The sequence below is a fragment of the Eriocheir sinensis genome, chromosome 34 (genome assembly GCF_024679095.1).
Source record: "Eriocheir sinensis breed Jianghai 21 chromosome 34, ASM2467909v1, whole genome shotgun sequence".
NCBI lineage: Eukaryota > Metazoa > Arthropoda > Malacostraca > Decapoda > Varunidae > Eriocheir > Eriocheir sinensis.
Genome location: NC_066542.1, coordinates 16,209,664 through 16,226,259, shown reverse-complemented (window position 1 = coordinate 16,226,259; position 16,596 = coordinate 16,209,664). Strand labels below are relative to the sequence as shown.

The 16,596-nt window shown below is 42.1% G+C and overlaps 1 protein-coding gene across 1 annotated transcript in view; it reads right to left on the bottom strand.

The window, feature by feature from the left end:
- The window catches only part of LOC127007217 (hemicentin-2-like), a 41,771-nt gene that overhangs the window by 23,222 nt on the left and 1,953 nt on the right, over positions 1 to 16,596 (bottom strand). The window contains exons 2-3 of the mRNA XM_050877927.1: positions 6,619 to 6,684; positions 3,095 to 3,276 (exon numbers count right to left, since the gene is read on the bottom strand). Of these exons, the coding sequence (XP_050733884.1) occupies positions 3,095 to 3,276; positions 6,619 to 6,684 (248 nt within the window). The remainder of the gene's footprint in view (positions 1 to 3,094; positions 3,277 to 6,618; positions 6,685 to 16,596) is intronic.

Sequence of the window (16,596 nt, the reverse complement as noted above, 5' to 3'; positions counted from 1 at the left end):
TTGAGAGTATAAAACTGAAACCTATTTTTGTATCATTTTAACCGTATACTCTGAAGGTCCAATGCCCGCCATCCTTATTCCCCCCAGCAGCTGTCGAGGCCGTTCCGTAACTAGGAGCGTTAACACATAAAAAAATCACTCGTTGCCAGGTGGCCGGAACAGCACAGAAAGGTGGGCAAAGGAAGCCTTGCTCTTAACCCTGTACATATGCAAGGGTAGTGAACATGAAGGGAAGAACGCACAGAGATCAGAGGCTACACTTACTAATAATTCCACAGTGCAACACAGTATCCTTCTTACCGCTCGGACTAAACTATACAGTCCTATGCAATCCATAATGGTTAGGTGTTGTATGCGGAACAAGATACTTAAAAGATTTCCCGTATAGTTCCCTGAAATTTCTAACCTTCTATATGAACACCAGACACTACAAGTATACAAGGAATTATGTGTTTGGTATCACAGTTTTGGGCTTTTCAAACCTAATGTGTCGAACTGTGAAATTCCACCCACTTAGACCACAGGAACTTGTGCCGTGAATAACCCTCCAGTTCACCGTGATATTCAATTGTCGTTCTGGAGGCTGGAAATGGGGTGTGAGACAGGGTTATGGGCCAGACACTCATACTGGTCGCCACATGTCGCCGCCGCCAGCAGGGCCGAAGCTGGGCGACGGAGGTGTTCGTTGTGGCAAAGTGTAGATATTATTCCCAAGATCAGTTATTACGTTCTTGTTCTTTTCAGACTCTGACTCTACAACTTCTGGTGTCATTTATTTTCTTGTCTTATAAAATTCAAATGCATAACTAATTTTGGTGGCATTTTAACGCCTAATCATCTCATAGGAGGCATTGTCATACTATTACTAGGCTCGTCAAACTATCCATGGAAATACCAACACAACATCCTGTACGAAAGCAATATCAAATGTGTGTGTGTGTGTGTGTGTGTGTGTGTGTGTGTGTGTGTGTGTGTGTGTGTGTGTGTGTGTGTGTGTGTGTGTAATCCCCGAAATGTCTGAGAATATGAGCCTATTGGTGCCGGGTCTGAGGCAACGAGATTCAATCATCATGTGTATCTTTGACGGTTTCTGTTTTCGAGGCTCTCTCTCGAATGCTTTGGTGGCTGTATTACCTGTCCCTCCGAATGCTTTTGGTCTGTACATGGTTTCTTTAATCCTTTTACCGTATATCCTCGGGGTCTGAGCGCGTGTTTCTAAACCTTACCTATTGAACGAAAGGCATGAATTTTAGGAATATACATAATTTCGCTTCATAGACTTTTTTTAAACAGCAAAGGAGGCAGCTCATGGGCAAAAAAAATTTTGAGAAACCCCCCCCCCCCCCCCCGCTAATCGCTGCTCCCATAAAAGAGAGTAATAAAGAGTGGTCAAAATAGAGCTCAATTTTGAGTGGAGAGGTGACTTGACATTGTTTTGTTATAGCCTGCAGCATAATCGAGGAAAAAAAATATGGTAGCTTGATGTTGAGAGTGTGTAGAGAGGAGACGCTCGCCTGAGACCAAAATCCGCCTCCTCCTCCTAGTCCAAGTAAATGAAAAGTGGAAAGGCGTAACCGTAGACTGTTACGCGAGACAAGCCCGATTCGCGTTACCAAGGAGTGACTATTTATGGAGAGAGCGAGCGAGCGAGCGAGATAGATAGATAGACAGAGAGAGAGAGAGAGAGAGAGAGAGACTATACCCCTTTTGTAGGTTTAATTCTAGCTAATCGTTGCTTCCCTTGTTTTCTTTTGATTATCTCTCTCCTCTCTTTCTTTCTCTTTCTATTTTCTCCTTTTACTCTCCTTTATCATCTGTCGATCCTCCATGCCATTTTGGTCTTTCTCTCCTCTTCCTCCTCCTCCTCCTCCTCTTCCTCCTCCTCCTCCTCTCCCCTTTCTTCCCGATCCTGAACGACTTCTTTCCATTCAATATCTGCTCCTTCCCTCTCCTATTACGCTTTGCCTCTCCTCCTCCTCCCTCTCTTCTTCCTCCTCCTCCTCCTCATACTTTTTCCCTTCTCTTCCTCCTCCTAACGACTTTCCTTTCCTCTCTCCTTATTCATGCGCCTTCTCTGCCATTATTACCTTTTCTCTCTCTCTCTCTCTCTCTCTCTCTCTCTCTCTCTCTCTCTCTCTCTCTCTCTCTCTCTCTCTCTCTCTCTCTCTCTCCTCTCTCTCTTCTCTCTCTCTTCTCTCTCCTCTCTCTCTCTTCTTCTCTCTCCTCTCTCTCTCTCTCTCTCTCTCTCTCCTCTCTCTCTCTCTCTCTCTCTCTCTCTCTCTCTCTCTCTCTCTCTCTCTCTCTCTCTCTCTCTCTTTTATCTCGTATTTTTTCTATAGTTTCCTTGTATATCCTCTTTTCCAGTATCATTTTTCTCTTTTATATCAACATTTCCTCTTTTTTGTCCTTTTCTTTTTTCTCTGTTATTCCCCTTTTTAATTATATCCCTCCTCATGCTTCCCTTTTCATTCCTTCTCATCCGTTCGTTCCTCATCTTTCTCCATCTCTCCTCCACCCTTCCACCCTTCCATTCCCTTATTCCTTCCTTTCATTCCCTTCCCTTTGCTCCCTATTCCTACCTTTTCCCTTTACTATCCCTACCTTTCCTTTCCTACACGTTCCAGCACTTCTCCATTCTTCCTTACCCTCCCCTACCCCCAATGTCCTTTCCTTCCCCTCCCTTTCCTCCCCATTTCTTCCCCACCATTCCCCTGTACTATCCCTACCTTCCCCACCTTTTCCTATACTCCCCGGCACTTCCCTATTCTTCCTTACCTTCCCCTATCCCTTCCCCTATTCCTCCCCTTCCTTCCCCTCCCTTTTCTCCCCATTCCTACTTTCTCTTCCCTTTCCTACACTTTCCATTGTTTCTCCATTCTTTCTTACCCTTCCCTACCCACCAGCACCCTTCCCTACACTTTCCCCTTCCTTCCCCTTTCTTCCCTACCCTTCCCCCGTACTATCTCACTTTCCCCACCCTTTCCTACACGTTCCAGCACTTCCCCATTCTTCCTACCCTTTCCTCTCCAGCAATACCCTTCCCTACCCCTTCCTCTTTCTTCCCCCTTCTTCCCCACCCTTCCCCTGTACTTACCGAACGCTCCCCAAGCATATGGACTCGGCAGGGGAGGAAGGCGGTCTGTCCTGAGATCACGGTGAGGTTGGTTGGGGTTTGGCTGAAGTAGGGGTGCGGGCGTCCTCCCCACTTCGCCTCCCCATCCTGCTCCTCCCCATCCTCCTCCCCTCCTTGTCTGTCTTGCTGCCGCCCTTCAGTGCCTGCCGGGATGGAAGGAAGACATATAAGAGGGATGATGAGGAAGAGATGAAAGATGAATGAAAAAGAAGCGGAGGAGGAGAAGGAGGAGGAGGGGAGGAGGAGGAGGAAAAAGCTAGGAGTAGGGTATATGGAGCAGAAGGAGGAGGAGCAGGAGGAAAGATGACAAAGATGAGAAGGAAGAGATGGAATGGGGACGAGGGAAAGAGGAGATTAAATAGAGATGAAAAGGAAGAGTAGAAATAGATAGACGATGGATGTGGAGAAGTAAAAGGAAAAAACGGTAAAATAGGATGAGAAGGAGGAAGATGATTTAATCTGCTCGACAGCCACTTGGAGTTTGAGGAGCAGATGAAAGCACCTCGATATTGAGGAGCAGGTGAAAGCATCTCCATATTTAGTTTACTCCCGACGCAGCGAAATGACGGTCGATTCTATATTTGAAGGAGTTGATGGTATTCGCATTTACTACTTCTGAGGGAAGATTGTTCCAGTGGCGGATGACTCGGTTTGAAAAGAAACTCCTTCCAATGTCTGTGTTACATCGACTCGACTGAATGGGTAAACCGTTATTTCTAGTTCTTGAGTTGGTTTGCAGTTCAAAGAATTTGGGGTAGTCGACGTTATTGAATTTTTTCAGGTATTTGAAGACTTGAATCATATCCCCTCGTAGGCGTCTTTTCTCCAATGTAAAGATATTGAGTCGCTTGAGTCGTTCCTCGTACGGTTGAGCTCTTAAGGTTGGAATCATCTTCGTGGCGCGTCGTTGAATCCTTTCCAGTAAATCAATGTCCTGTCTGTAATTAGGGGACCAGAACTGTACTGCATACTCGAGGTGTGGTCTTACCATGGAATTATACAAGGATAGCATCATGTCTGGCGTTTTACAATCGAAGTTCCTCGCTATGAACCCGAGCATAGTGTTGGCTTTGTTGTAGGCTTTTTTACAGTGTTTCGCGTGTTGCAGGTCACTGCTGATAGTGACCCCAAGATCCTTTTCCTCCTGCATCGCCTGCATCGCCTGTATGTGTGGTTACTATTTCTGGACCCAATGTGCATGACTTTCCATTTGTCAACATTAAAGGACATTTGCCATTTTTCCGACCATTCGATAATGTGATCGAGGTCTTTCTGAATGATTTCGCAATCGGTCTTTGTGAGGGCCTTTCCACCCACCTTGGTGTCATCAGCAAATTTTGAAGAGATTGAGGAGAGATGAAAAGGAAAAGGAGGAAGAATAGATGAAAGAGATGGTGATGAGAAGGAAGATTAAAGTGTGAAGAAAACATAGAAAAACGATGAGAATTAGGAGGATGAGGAGGAGGAGGAGGAGGAGAGAGATGCCCAAGAGGTGTACGACGGATGCTGCAACTGATGGTGATTATGATGGTGAGGTAACAGGCTTAAGTGGGATAAGGAACGAAGATGCTGAGATGACAGTCTGTAGCTGGTGATAATGGTGATGGTGGTGGTGATGGTGATGGTGGTGGTGGTGGTGAGAGAGAGAGAGAGAGAGAGAGAGAGAGAGAGAGAGAGAGAGAGAGAGAGAGAGAGAGAGAGATGCCCGGGAGATGAGATAAAGATGGTTCGTTACTTTTGGTGATGCTGCAGCTGACGAGGAGAAAAAAAAAAAAAGGAGAGAAAGAGAGAGAAGAAAAAGAGAGAGATGGTGATGGTGGAAGTGAAGGTGAAAAGAAAGGAAAAAAAGAAGATGAATGAAAAAGAATGGAAGGGGGGGAGTGGTAGCTAATGGTGGTGGTGGTGGAGGAGGAGAAAGAGGAGGAGGGAGAGAAGGAGGAGGAGGAGGAGGAGGAGAAGAATAGGGAAATGACAAAAGACAATATATCACGAGGGTTTAAGAGGAGGCGGAAAGAAGAGGAGAGAGGAGGAGGAGGGAAAGAAGAAAAAAGAGAAGAGATTGGTAAGAGAAAGTATAAATGCAAAAGTAAGGAAGATTATGATAACCAAGTAATGATGATGATGATGATGATGATGATGATGGAGGAGAGAGGAGGAGGAGGGAGAGAGGAAGAAAAAAGAGAAGAGATTAGTAAGAGAAAGTATAAATGCAAAAGTAAGGAAGATTATGATAACCAAGTAATGATGATGATGATGATAATGATGATGATGGAGGAGAGAGGAGGAGGAGGAAGTAAAGAAAAAAAAAGAGGAGATCGGTAAGAGAAAGAATAAATACAAAAATAAGGAAGATTATGATAACCAAGTAATAATGATGATGATGATGATGGAACAAAGAAAACAGGAAAGAGGGAGAAAACAGAAGAAAAACACGATATGAGGGAGGAGAGATAAAGAAAAAGAGAGGAATGAAGAAAAAGTAGCGTATGAGGCGAGAAACAGATGCAACGGTGGTGGTGGTGGTGGTGGTGGTGGTGGCAGTGGTGGTGGTGGTGGTGGTGACGTGAAATATGGCGGGGAATCACAGGGTCTTTAGGAGATACGTCGGGGCTGTTCTGGGCCGTCCCGTAGCTTATGAGACTTCTGCAGGACCCCAGACCGCCGCTAAGGGGGTGATCATGGATGCTTAGGACGTTTCATCAGCCCGGAACACAACACAGCACAACACAAAGGTCGGTATAATAAGACACCTTCGCTTCTCACATTAAATTTCTAAAGGTCAAATAGGAGGTCAGTCGGGTTCTAATGAGTGTTTCTTTAGGTTCATTGTGCAAAAGAAGGGCCCGAATACCACCAGGGACATAAAACTACTCCTGGAAATGCCCACAACTCCTACGAAAGCCTTGTCAAATTTGTGTTCTTGGGGGACGAAATGTCTTATAATGCGACCCAAGGCCTCACAAGACACCCAACACACAGGACAACACATAGCCTCCCAGTACAATACAAAACACAGCCTTCCAACACACAGCAACACAAACCGCAATAGAATAATACACACAGCCTCCCAACTCAGCAACACAAAGATTCCCAAAACACAGCAACACACAACACAATAGAATATAACACACAGCCTCCCAACTCCGCAACACAAAGATTCCCAACACACAGCAACATACACTGCCTCCTAATACCACACAGCAACACACTTCTCCCCGACACAAAGCAACACACGGCCTTTCAATACACAGCGGAAACACGGACTTCAAGACACAAAACTGAAAATAAACCCGGAAAAACACAATCTCTAAGAAACAAAACAAAACAAAACAAAAAGAAGGCTTTCCTCCCTCCCCCCCCAAAAAAAAAGAAACACATACAACTTCACAATAAAGAAAAAAAAAAAATCCAACCCCAACCAAACTCGGCTTTCCCGCGAACTCACACAATCTACTTCCACTCACTCTCTCTTTAGCCACACTTACCCTGATGACTTCTTCTAATTAGCGGCGTGTGGGAGGCTGCGGCAGGTGTCATGGGGAGCGTTTCACCTGTGAGATAAGAAGGGAAAGGGAAGGGATTAGTCGATTCACAGGAGGGAGATTGAAGTCACCGATTATAGCCTTAATGATAGAGTGTTTGAGAGAGAGAGAGAGAGAGAGAGAGAGAGAGAGAGAGAGAGAGAGAGAGAGAGAGAGAGAAGAGAGAGAAAGAAGGAGAAGTGTTAACAAGAGAAAAAAAAGGAAGAGAAATATAAGGAGGAGAATGTGACTTTGATCTTCTTTATCGTTTTTAGAGAAGGAAAAAAATAAGTAATATCGGAAACGGGTCATTGCTGGATAATGTGTCTCTCTCTCTCTCTCTCTCTCTCTCTCTCTCTCTCTCTCTCTCTCTCTCTCTCTCTCTCTCCATGCCTTGGGAGATGATAATGAGACGCTCCTGATTAAGTTGAAGTGGAAATTAACTTAATACGGGTGTGTGTGAGAGAGAGAGAGAGAGAGAGAGAGAGTGGATAGGGATAAAGAAAGAGCAAGAGAGAGAGAGAGCTGGAAGAATGGAAGAGTGGAAGAAGGAAGAAAGGAGGAGAAGGAAGGAGGAAAAAGGAAACCAGGAAAAGGAAGAACAGTTATAGGAAACGGAGGAAGAGAGAAAAAAAATGGAAATGAAAGGAAACGAAAGGAAATTAAAGAGGAGGGATGCAAAGGGAAACAAAGGAAAGAAAAACAAATCAAAAAGATAAAGAAAACAGCAAAGATAAACGAATGAACGAAAAAAATAGTGAAGAGAAAAGCGAAGAACAAGAAGAGAAAGCAAAGGAGAACGAAGAACAAGAAAGGAAAGGAAAGGTATGGAAAGTAAACCATCAAAATACAGGAGAGCAAAAGGGAAACAAAGGAAGAAAAACAACAACAAAGAAAAACGAATCAACAACAACAAAAAGTCAATCAAAAGGAGAGCAAAGAACAAGAAGAGAAAGGAAAGGAGAACGAAGAACAAGAAAGGAAAGGAAAGGAATGGAAAGTAAAACCCCCCAAATACAGGAGAGCAAAGGGAAACAAATAAAAAAATCGGAATCAACAAAAAAACAGTGAAAACAACAACAACAACAACAAAACAAAACAAGGAGAGGAAACAAAGAAGAAAAAAAAAACAAGAAAGAAAAGAAAATGTATGGAAAGTGAGAAAGAAAGAAAAGCAAAACAAAGGAAAGAAAAGCAAAGGAAGACGCAGTAAACGAAGCCCAAAGAAGACCCACCAGGCAGCGAGCAAGCGAGGTGGTAGCGCGGAGAAGAATAGCCCCTTGAGACACCTCGTTGTGGCGCGCTTAATGGTTTCATAGATTAAGAGCGAGGTAATGAGCTGCACGGGTAGTAATTGGGGCTGTAATTAATTAGTCTTCTCTGCCGGTAAAAGGATAAGAGAGACAGACAGACGGAGGGGAGGGAATGAAATAAAGAAGTAATAAAAGATATAAAGCCAGACAGACAGATTGACACGGACGGAAGGGAGGAGTGAGAGAGAGATGTGATAAAAGTCTTTCTCTGGGATGATCTGAGAAGGGGAGGACACGCGTGAATAATATGAAAAGGAAGGATTATTATTAATGGATAAAGTGACATTAGTGGTGTTCTGAGAAGGGGAAAAACAAGTAGATATGAAGAGGGGAATTAAGAGTCATAATGGCTTAATCTATTTCCAGCGTAGGTAATGTAAAAAGAAGGGGAATGGGGACTTATTAACACTGCAGAAAGCCGTAATATTTTCTCCTGGTCGTGTTCTGAGAAGGAAAAGTAAGGCTAGATATGAAAAAGAAGGAATTTTAAGAGTAATTAATGCGTAAGTGTTATTTAGTCCATTTTCTGCGTAGATAATGTTAAATAAAAGGAGGTTCAGACTTATTAACACTGGAAAACGCCGTAATACTTCCTCTCGGTCGTGTTCTGAGAAGGGAAAGTAAGGATAGATACGAAAAAGAAGGAATTTTAAGAGTAATTAATGCGTAAGTGTTATTTAGTTCATTTTCTGCGTAGATAATGTTAAAAAAAGGGAGGTTCAGACTTATTAACACTGGAAAACGCCGTAATACTTCCTCTCGGTCGTGTTCTGAGAAGGAAAAGTAAGGATAGATATGAAAAAGAAGGAATTTTATGAGTAATTAATGCGTAAGTGTTATTTAGACCATTTTCTGCGTAGATAATGTTAAATAAAGGGAGGTTCAGACTTATTAACACTGGAAAAAGCCGTAATACTTCCTCTCGGTCGTGTTCTGAGAAGGGAAAATAAGGATAGATACGAAAAAGAAGGAATTTTAAGAGTAGTTATTGAGTAAGTGTGGTTTTGTCTATTTCCTGCGTAGATAATGTTAAATAGGAAAAAGAAGGATTTTTAAGTAATATAATAGTAAGTGTAGTTTTCCAGGAGGTTCAGACTTATTAACACTGGAAAAAGCCGTAATATTTCCTCTGTTGGTCGTGTTCTGAGAAGGGAAAAAAAGGCTAGATACGAAAAAGAAGGAATTTTAAGAGTAGTTATTGAGTAAGTGTGGTTTTGTCTATTTCCTGCGTAGATAATGTTAAATAAAGGGAGGTTCAGACTTATTAGCACTGGAAAAAGCCGTAATACTTCCTCTTGGTCGTGTTCTGAGAAGGGAAAGAGAGACTAGATATGAAAAAGAAGGAATTTTAAGAGTTGTTATTGAGTAAGTGTGGTTTTGTCTATTTCCTGCGTAGATAATGTTAAAAATAGGAAGGGTCAGACTTATTAGCACTGGAAAAAGCCGTAATACTTCCTCTTGGTCGTGTTCTGAGAAGGGAAAGTAAGGATAGATATGAAAAGAAGGAATTTTAAGTAATTATATAGTAAGTGTAGTTTTGTCCATTTCCTGCGTAGATAATGTGAGGGAGGTTCAGACTTATTAACACTGGAAAAAGCCGTAATATTTCCTCTCTTGGTCGTGTTCTGAGAAGGGAAAGAAAGACTAGATATGAAAAAGAAGGAATTTTAAGAGTAATTATTGAGTAAGTGTGGTTTTGTCTATTTCCTGCGTAGATAATGTTAAAAATAGGAAGGGTCAGACTTATTACCGCTGGAAAAAGCCGTAATACTTCCTCTTGGTCGTATTCTGAGAAAGGAAGGTAAGGATACATATGAAAAAGAAGGAATTTTAAGAGTAATTATATAGTAAGTGCTATTTTGTCCATTTCCTGCATAGATAATGTCAAAAAAAGTGAAGTTCAGACTTATTAATGTCGGAAAAAATCGTAATAAGAGAGAGAGAGAGAGAGAGAGAGAGAGAGAGAGAGAGAGAGAGAGAGAGAGAGGTCGTGTTCTAAGAAGGGAAAAAAAAGAATAGATATTTAAAACGAAGGGATTTTAAGGGCAGCTATATAGTAAGTGTGATTTTTTCCATTTCCGGCATAGATAATGTAAAAAAAAATGAGGTTGAGATTTATTAACATTGCAAAAAAAAAAAAGGAAGAAAGAAAGGGGAAGGAACGCGTTGATGTGTAAAATTAAAGGAATCTGAGAGTAATCGACGCTGGCTTGGTCCATTTCCTTCTAAATTTTGTCAGTCTTTCTTACAAAATCTGACACATAAGCCTAGGAACACACACACACACACACACACACACACACACACACACACACACACACACACACACACACACACACACACACACACACACACACACACTTCTCTCCATCTCTGTCTGTCTGTCTGTCTATCTGTCTGTGTGTCTGTCTTCTCTCCCTCTTCTCAGCAATAAATCCTTGCCTCTCAGGTTTCTTTTCTTATGTATTTTTTTTTATAATTCTTCCCCTTCCTCTTTTTTCTCCATGTTCCCCCTTCCGGCCTTATCGTTTTCTTCTTCCTCCTTCCTAATTCCTTTTCCTCTTCCCTTCACTCCCCTTCCGCTTCCTGTTTTCTCTTCTTTTGTTACCTTCCTTTTCGTACTTTTCCTTTTTTTCTTTTGTCCACTTTTCTCCCTTCCTTCCCTTCTTCTATTGTTTTTTTCCCTTCATTTTCCCCCTCGATCCTCTCCCCTCCCTCTTCTTCCCTCCCTTCGTTTTCTTTCCCTTCCCTTCCTTTACATTATCTTTCCTTTCCTTTCTTTTTATCTTCCCATTCTCTTTCTTTCCTTCCCTAACCATTTCCTCTCTTCTTTTTCTTTCCCTTTTCTTCCCTTCCCTTCTCTTTTCTTCTCTTACCCTTCCTTTCCGTCCTTCCTTTCCTTTCCCTTCTCTTCACTTCCTTTCCCTTCCGTTACCGTCCCATCTTTTCCCTTCCCTTCCATTTCCGTCCATCCCTATCTATTCCTATTCCATCCCATTCCATCCCATTCCATCCCTTTCCTTCCCTTCTCATCCCTTCCCTCCCTTCCTCTCCCCTTCCCTTCCCTTCCCTTCCCTTCCCTTCCTTTCCCTTCTCTTTCCCTTCTTTCCCTTCCTCTCCCCTCCTCTCCTTTCTTATCTCATCCCATCCCTTTCCTTCCCTTCCCTTCCCTTCCCTTCCCTTCCCTTCCCTTATCTTTCCCTTCTCTTACCTTTCCTCCTCTTCCCTTTCTTTACTCACGATTGGAAAACTTTGAGGTAAACTTTAATATTTTTCCGCCTATTTATCATTGCCACAACTTCTACACTCCACGAATGGGACTTTAAAGACGCCTCTTCACCTTAATTAAGTCTCACCTTACCGTACCTGTCCAACTTTTTTACCTGGAATTTTTTTTTTCTTTGGGGTGAAAGATTGGATTTTTTTTCATGCTGAAGTTTGGTTTTATTTATCAAGTGAAAGTTTGTTTGCATTGTGGTGATTAAAATTGTAGTTTAGTGTTTAAAGATACACGCAGACAGACAGATTGATAGATAGAGAGGTAGATAAATAGATAGATAGATAGATAGCTCACACACACACACACACACACACACACACACACACACACACACACACACACACACACACACACACACACACACACACACACACACACACACACACACACACACACACACACACACACACACACACACACACACACACACCTTTAATTAGCAACGTCAACCTGGCCGGCGTCGAAGGTTCTGAGGCATTCCGATCATCACTAAGATTCACAAGTAGATCAATAAACAGGTAGAAAGGTAGACAGGTATGTGGACACACGTATAATTAGACTGATAGATAGATAGATAGATAGATAGATAGATAGATAGATAAATAAATATGTAGGAAGGAAGGAAGAGAGAGAGAGAGAGAGAGAGAGAGAGAGAGAGAGAGAAAGCCTCATTTAATCCAACTCAAAACACACTGAGGAGCAATTCACACACACACACACACACACACACACACACACACACACACACACACACACACACACACACACACACACACCACTAAAACTTCCGGCCTACCCCAAACTACCTCCATAAAAGTGAATTGGCTTGTTAATTACCCTCAATGTTTTATTCATAAGCGAAATAAAGGAGGAAGGGAGGAAGGAAGGAAGGAAGGAAAGGGGTAGGGAAGGGAGGGAGGAAGGAACGGAAGGGATAGGGAAAAATATGTAGGGCGGGAGTGAGGGAGGGAGAGAGGGAGGGAAGAAAAAGGGGAATGAGGTGTAGTAGAAGGGAGGGAGGGAAGAAGAGAAGGAGGAGGAGGAGGGATATGGTAGAAAGAAACTGGATAGAGAGATTAGGGGAGAAAGAGAAGAATGCAAAATGTAACGAAAGAGAGAGAGGGAAGGAGAGAAGATAAATGATTAAGAATAGAAGAGAATGAAGGAGCAATTGAGAATAATGTGAAGAAGAGAAGGGGAGAGAGAGAGAGAGAGAGAGAGAGAGAGAGAATTATGGAAAGGAGAAAATAAGTTAGTAAGGAAGGAAAGAAGGAGGGATGATGATGATGATGATGATGATAGTAAGGAGAAGAGAAGAAGAGAGAGAAATGGAAGAACACGATGACCGAAAAGGAGAGTGAAAGTGAGATCGAAGGAGAAAGTTGAAGAATGCACGAAAAAAGGGAGGAAGGAAGGAAGGAAAGTTGGTAAGAATAAAAGATAGATGAAAAGAGTAAGATTAAGTAGGAAGAAAGTAGCGATGGATGAAGATAGGAATAAAAAGTGAAGAGAAAGACAGAAGGAGGAAAATTACGTGAGGTGAAAAACTAGAAGAAAGGAGAGGAAGGAAAGGGAAAGGAGACGAAGGGTGAGGGAGAGAAAAGAGGAGGAGGAGGAAGAGGAGGAGGAGAGAAGATGGGATGACATGATAAGCGAGAGAGAGAGAGAGAGAGAGAGAGAGAGAGAGAGAGAGAGAGAGATACGCGGACAGACAGACAGACTCGGAGAAAGCCTAAAATCATACAACTAATTTTGAAGTTGAAACAATTTTTCCGTCTCGTTTCACTGCAATGATATAAAATTAATGATACGCTTTTTTGGGTGATATTTAATTCCTTTGTGTCTTTTTCCTCTTCTGAAGGCGTGTCTTTTGGGAATTATTATTATTATTATTATTATTATTATTATTATTATTAGTGGTAGCAGTAGTAGTAGTAGTTGAAGTAGCAGTAGTAGTAGTAGTAGTAGTAGTAGTAGTAGTAGTAGTAGTAGTATTTGTAGTAGTAGTAGTAGTTGTTGTTGTTGTTGTTGTTGTTGTTGTTGTAGTTGTTGTTGTTGTTGTTGTTGCAGCATTAAGTAATTAGATAACTAGTAATTAATTAAGTATGTAGGAGTAGCAGTAATATCATATTTTAGTGTGTGTGTGTGTGTGTGTGTGTGTGTGTGTGTGTGTGTGTGTGTGTGTGTGTGTGTGTGTGTTTCTCTCTTTCCTTACAATCTCAGCAAGTTATGATATATTTTCCTTCCTCCCTCCTCTTTCTTTCCCTCCCTCCCTCCTCCCTCCCTCCCTCCTTCCCTCCCTCCCTCCCCTCCCGCCCTTTCTCTCTCCCTTCACAGTTTGTCAGACAGCAAAAAACACGTGAACAAAAAGCCGAGATATCCCTCCCTTCTCTCCGTTCTCTCCCTTCCCTCCCTCCCTCCTTCTCTCCCTCCCTCCCTCATTTCTTTTATCCCTCCATCTCTTTCTTTATCCTTTATTTATCCCCTACTCAGTTTTTTTCACTCCAGTTTGCAGACTCTCTCTCTCTCTCTCTCTCTCTTTATTTTTTTCTTTTTCATTCTCCTTTCGTTTAAGTTTTTCGTCATTTCCTTAATTTTTTCATTTCCTTTCTTCTTTACTTCCTCTCCTTCATTCTTTTCACCTGTCGCTGTATCTTTCCTTCCACCATTCCGCCTTTCGTCCCTCCCTTTTCTTCCTTCTATTTCACATCTTTTTTCCCTTTATCTAATCTCACCTTTTCCCTTCTATCTCACTTCTCCCTTTTTTATAACTTTAATTTGCTCTCTTTTTTTCCCTTGTTATCCTATCCCTACTTTTTTCCTTCACATGTTTTTTCCCCTTTATCTCCAGTCTCTCATTTTTTCCCTTCTCTCTCATCTCTCTTTTTCCCTCTTTCCATCTCTCCTTCCTACTCTTTTTTTTTTTTTACTTGATACTTTCCTTCCCTCCGTACATACATAATTTCCCTTTCCATGTACATTCTCCACTTCATCATTTTCCCCTCATAAACCTTCCCTCCCTCCCTCCTCACTCCCTTCCTTATTGCCTCTCCCTCCCTCCTCCCTCCCTCCCTTTTTGCCCATCTCCCTCCCTTCCTCCTTTCCTCTTAAATATCAAAAGTACTGGAGGAAACAGCCTTGAATGTAGTCCCGCATATTCTCTCTCTCTCTCTCTCTCTCTCTCTCTCTCTCTCTCTCTCTCTCTCTCTCTCTCTCTCTCTCCTCCTTCATTCTTTTTTCCTTGTTCCTTTCTTACTTTCATCTCTCTTGCATTCCTTCCTTCAAACGCTTTTTCCTTCTTTCCTTCTTTCCTTCCTTCCGTACTCATTTCCTTAATTCCTGTCCCTCTTATTTCCTTCAGTCATTCCTTCTTTCCCCTTTCCCTTTCTTTGTTTACATCTACCTTCGTCTTTTCTTCCTTCCTTCCTTCCTTGCGTTCTTCCTTCCATCCTTCCATCCTTCCTTCCTTCCTTTTCTCCATCTTCCCTTCCATGGCCCATCCTTCCTTCCATCCATTGCTTCTCTACATCCCTCCCTCCCTCCTTCCCTCCCCTTTTTTTCCTCCCTCTCGCCTTCCCTCCCCTCCTCATCCTCCCTCCCTCCTCCCCCTCCTTTCTCAATGTCTTTTTTCTCCCCTACTTTTCCTCCCCGCAAGGCAAGAGGCAAGGAGAGGGAAGGCAAGAGGGGAGGAACGATTTGTGGCACCCATTTCTATGCCTGTGTGTGTGTGTGTGTGTGTGTGTGTGTGTGTGTGTGTGTGTGTGTGTGTGTGTGTGTGTTATAGTATATTCGAGACAGCTATACTAGTTCTCATAAATAGATAGATAGATAGATGATTAGATATTCACACACACACACACACACACACACACACACACACACACAGAGAGAGAGAGAGAGAGAGAGAGAGAGAGAGAGAGAGAGAGAGAGAGAGAGAGAGAGAGAGAGAGAGAGACATATATATATATATATATATATATATATATATATATATATATATATATATATATATATATATATATATATATATATATATATATATATATATATATATATATATATATATATAAAAATATATATATATATATATATATATATATATATATATATATATATATATAACTGCATACACACACACACATATACACACACACACACACACACACACAGAGAGAGAGATGAATATATATAAGGAACATTGCTTTCATCAGCCTTGACCTTTTTAACTTCACACACACACACACACACACACACACACACACACACACAAACACACACACACACACACACACACACACAAAGGGCGAAGTGTCGGAGGTCTTTGGTGTTTTATATTATATTTTATCTTTGCTTATGTTTGTACTTTGTGAGGCTTCCTGAAGAGGGGAGGAGAGAGATAGAGGCAGAGAGGGAGAGAAGGGGAGGAAATGAGGAGGGTGGATGGCCAGAGGGCGGAAGGGGGATGAAAGGTGAGAGAGCGGTGACGCTGTAGCAGAAATAGTAGTAGTAGTAGTAGTAGTAGTAGTAGTAGTAGTAGTAGTAGTAGTAGTAGTAGTAGTAGTAGTAGTAGTAGTAGTAGTATAGTAGTAATAGTAGTAGTAGTAGTAGTAGTAGTAGTAGTAGTAGTAGTAGTAGCAGTAGTAGTAGTAGTAGTTGTTGTTGTTGTTTGTTCTAAGATAAATGATGATAATGATAAACAAAACAACAAAAAACAATAATAATAGCAAACTAGAATCTCTACCATTACGATCATTACCATAAACACACACACACACACACACACACACACACACACACACACACGACACATTGCACACCGTGACATCAATATGAATAATAAAACCTAATTTACATTTTCTTTTCCTATCACTTCAGTCTCCCTTCCTTCTCTCCCTCCCTTCTCTCCCTTCCCTTCCCTTCCCTTCCCTTCCCTTCCCTTCTCTTCTCTTCTCCTCCCTTCCCTTCCAATCCCTTTCTTTTCCTTCCCTACCCTTCTCTTTTGTTCCAGTGCCTTCCTTTTCCTTCCCTTCCCTTCCCATCCCTTCCTTTCCAATTCTTTCCTTTTCCTTCCTTACCCTTCTCCTTTGTTCCAGTACCTTCCTTTCCCTTCCCTTGTTTTCCCTATGCTTCCCTTCCCTTCTCTTCCTTTCCCTACCCTTCCCTTTTTTTCCCTTCCAATTCCTTCCCTTCCCTTCCCTTCCCTTCCCTTCCCTTCCCTTCCCTTTTCTTTCCAATCCCTTCCTTTCCCTCCCTTTCCCCTTCCTTGTACCTTGCTTATCTTCTCCAATTCCCTTCCCTTCCCTTTCCTTCCTTTGCAGTCCCTTTCTTTCCCTTCCCTTCCCTTCCCTT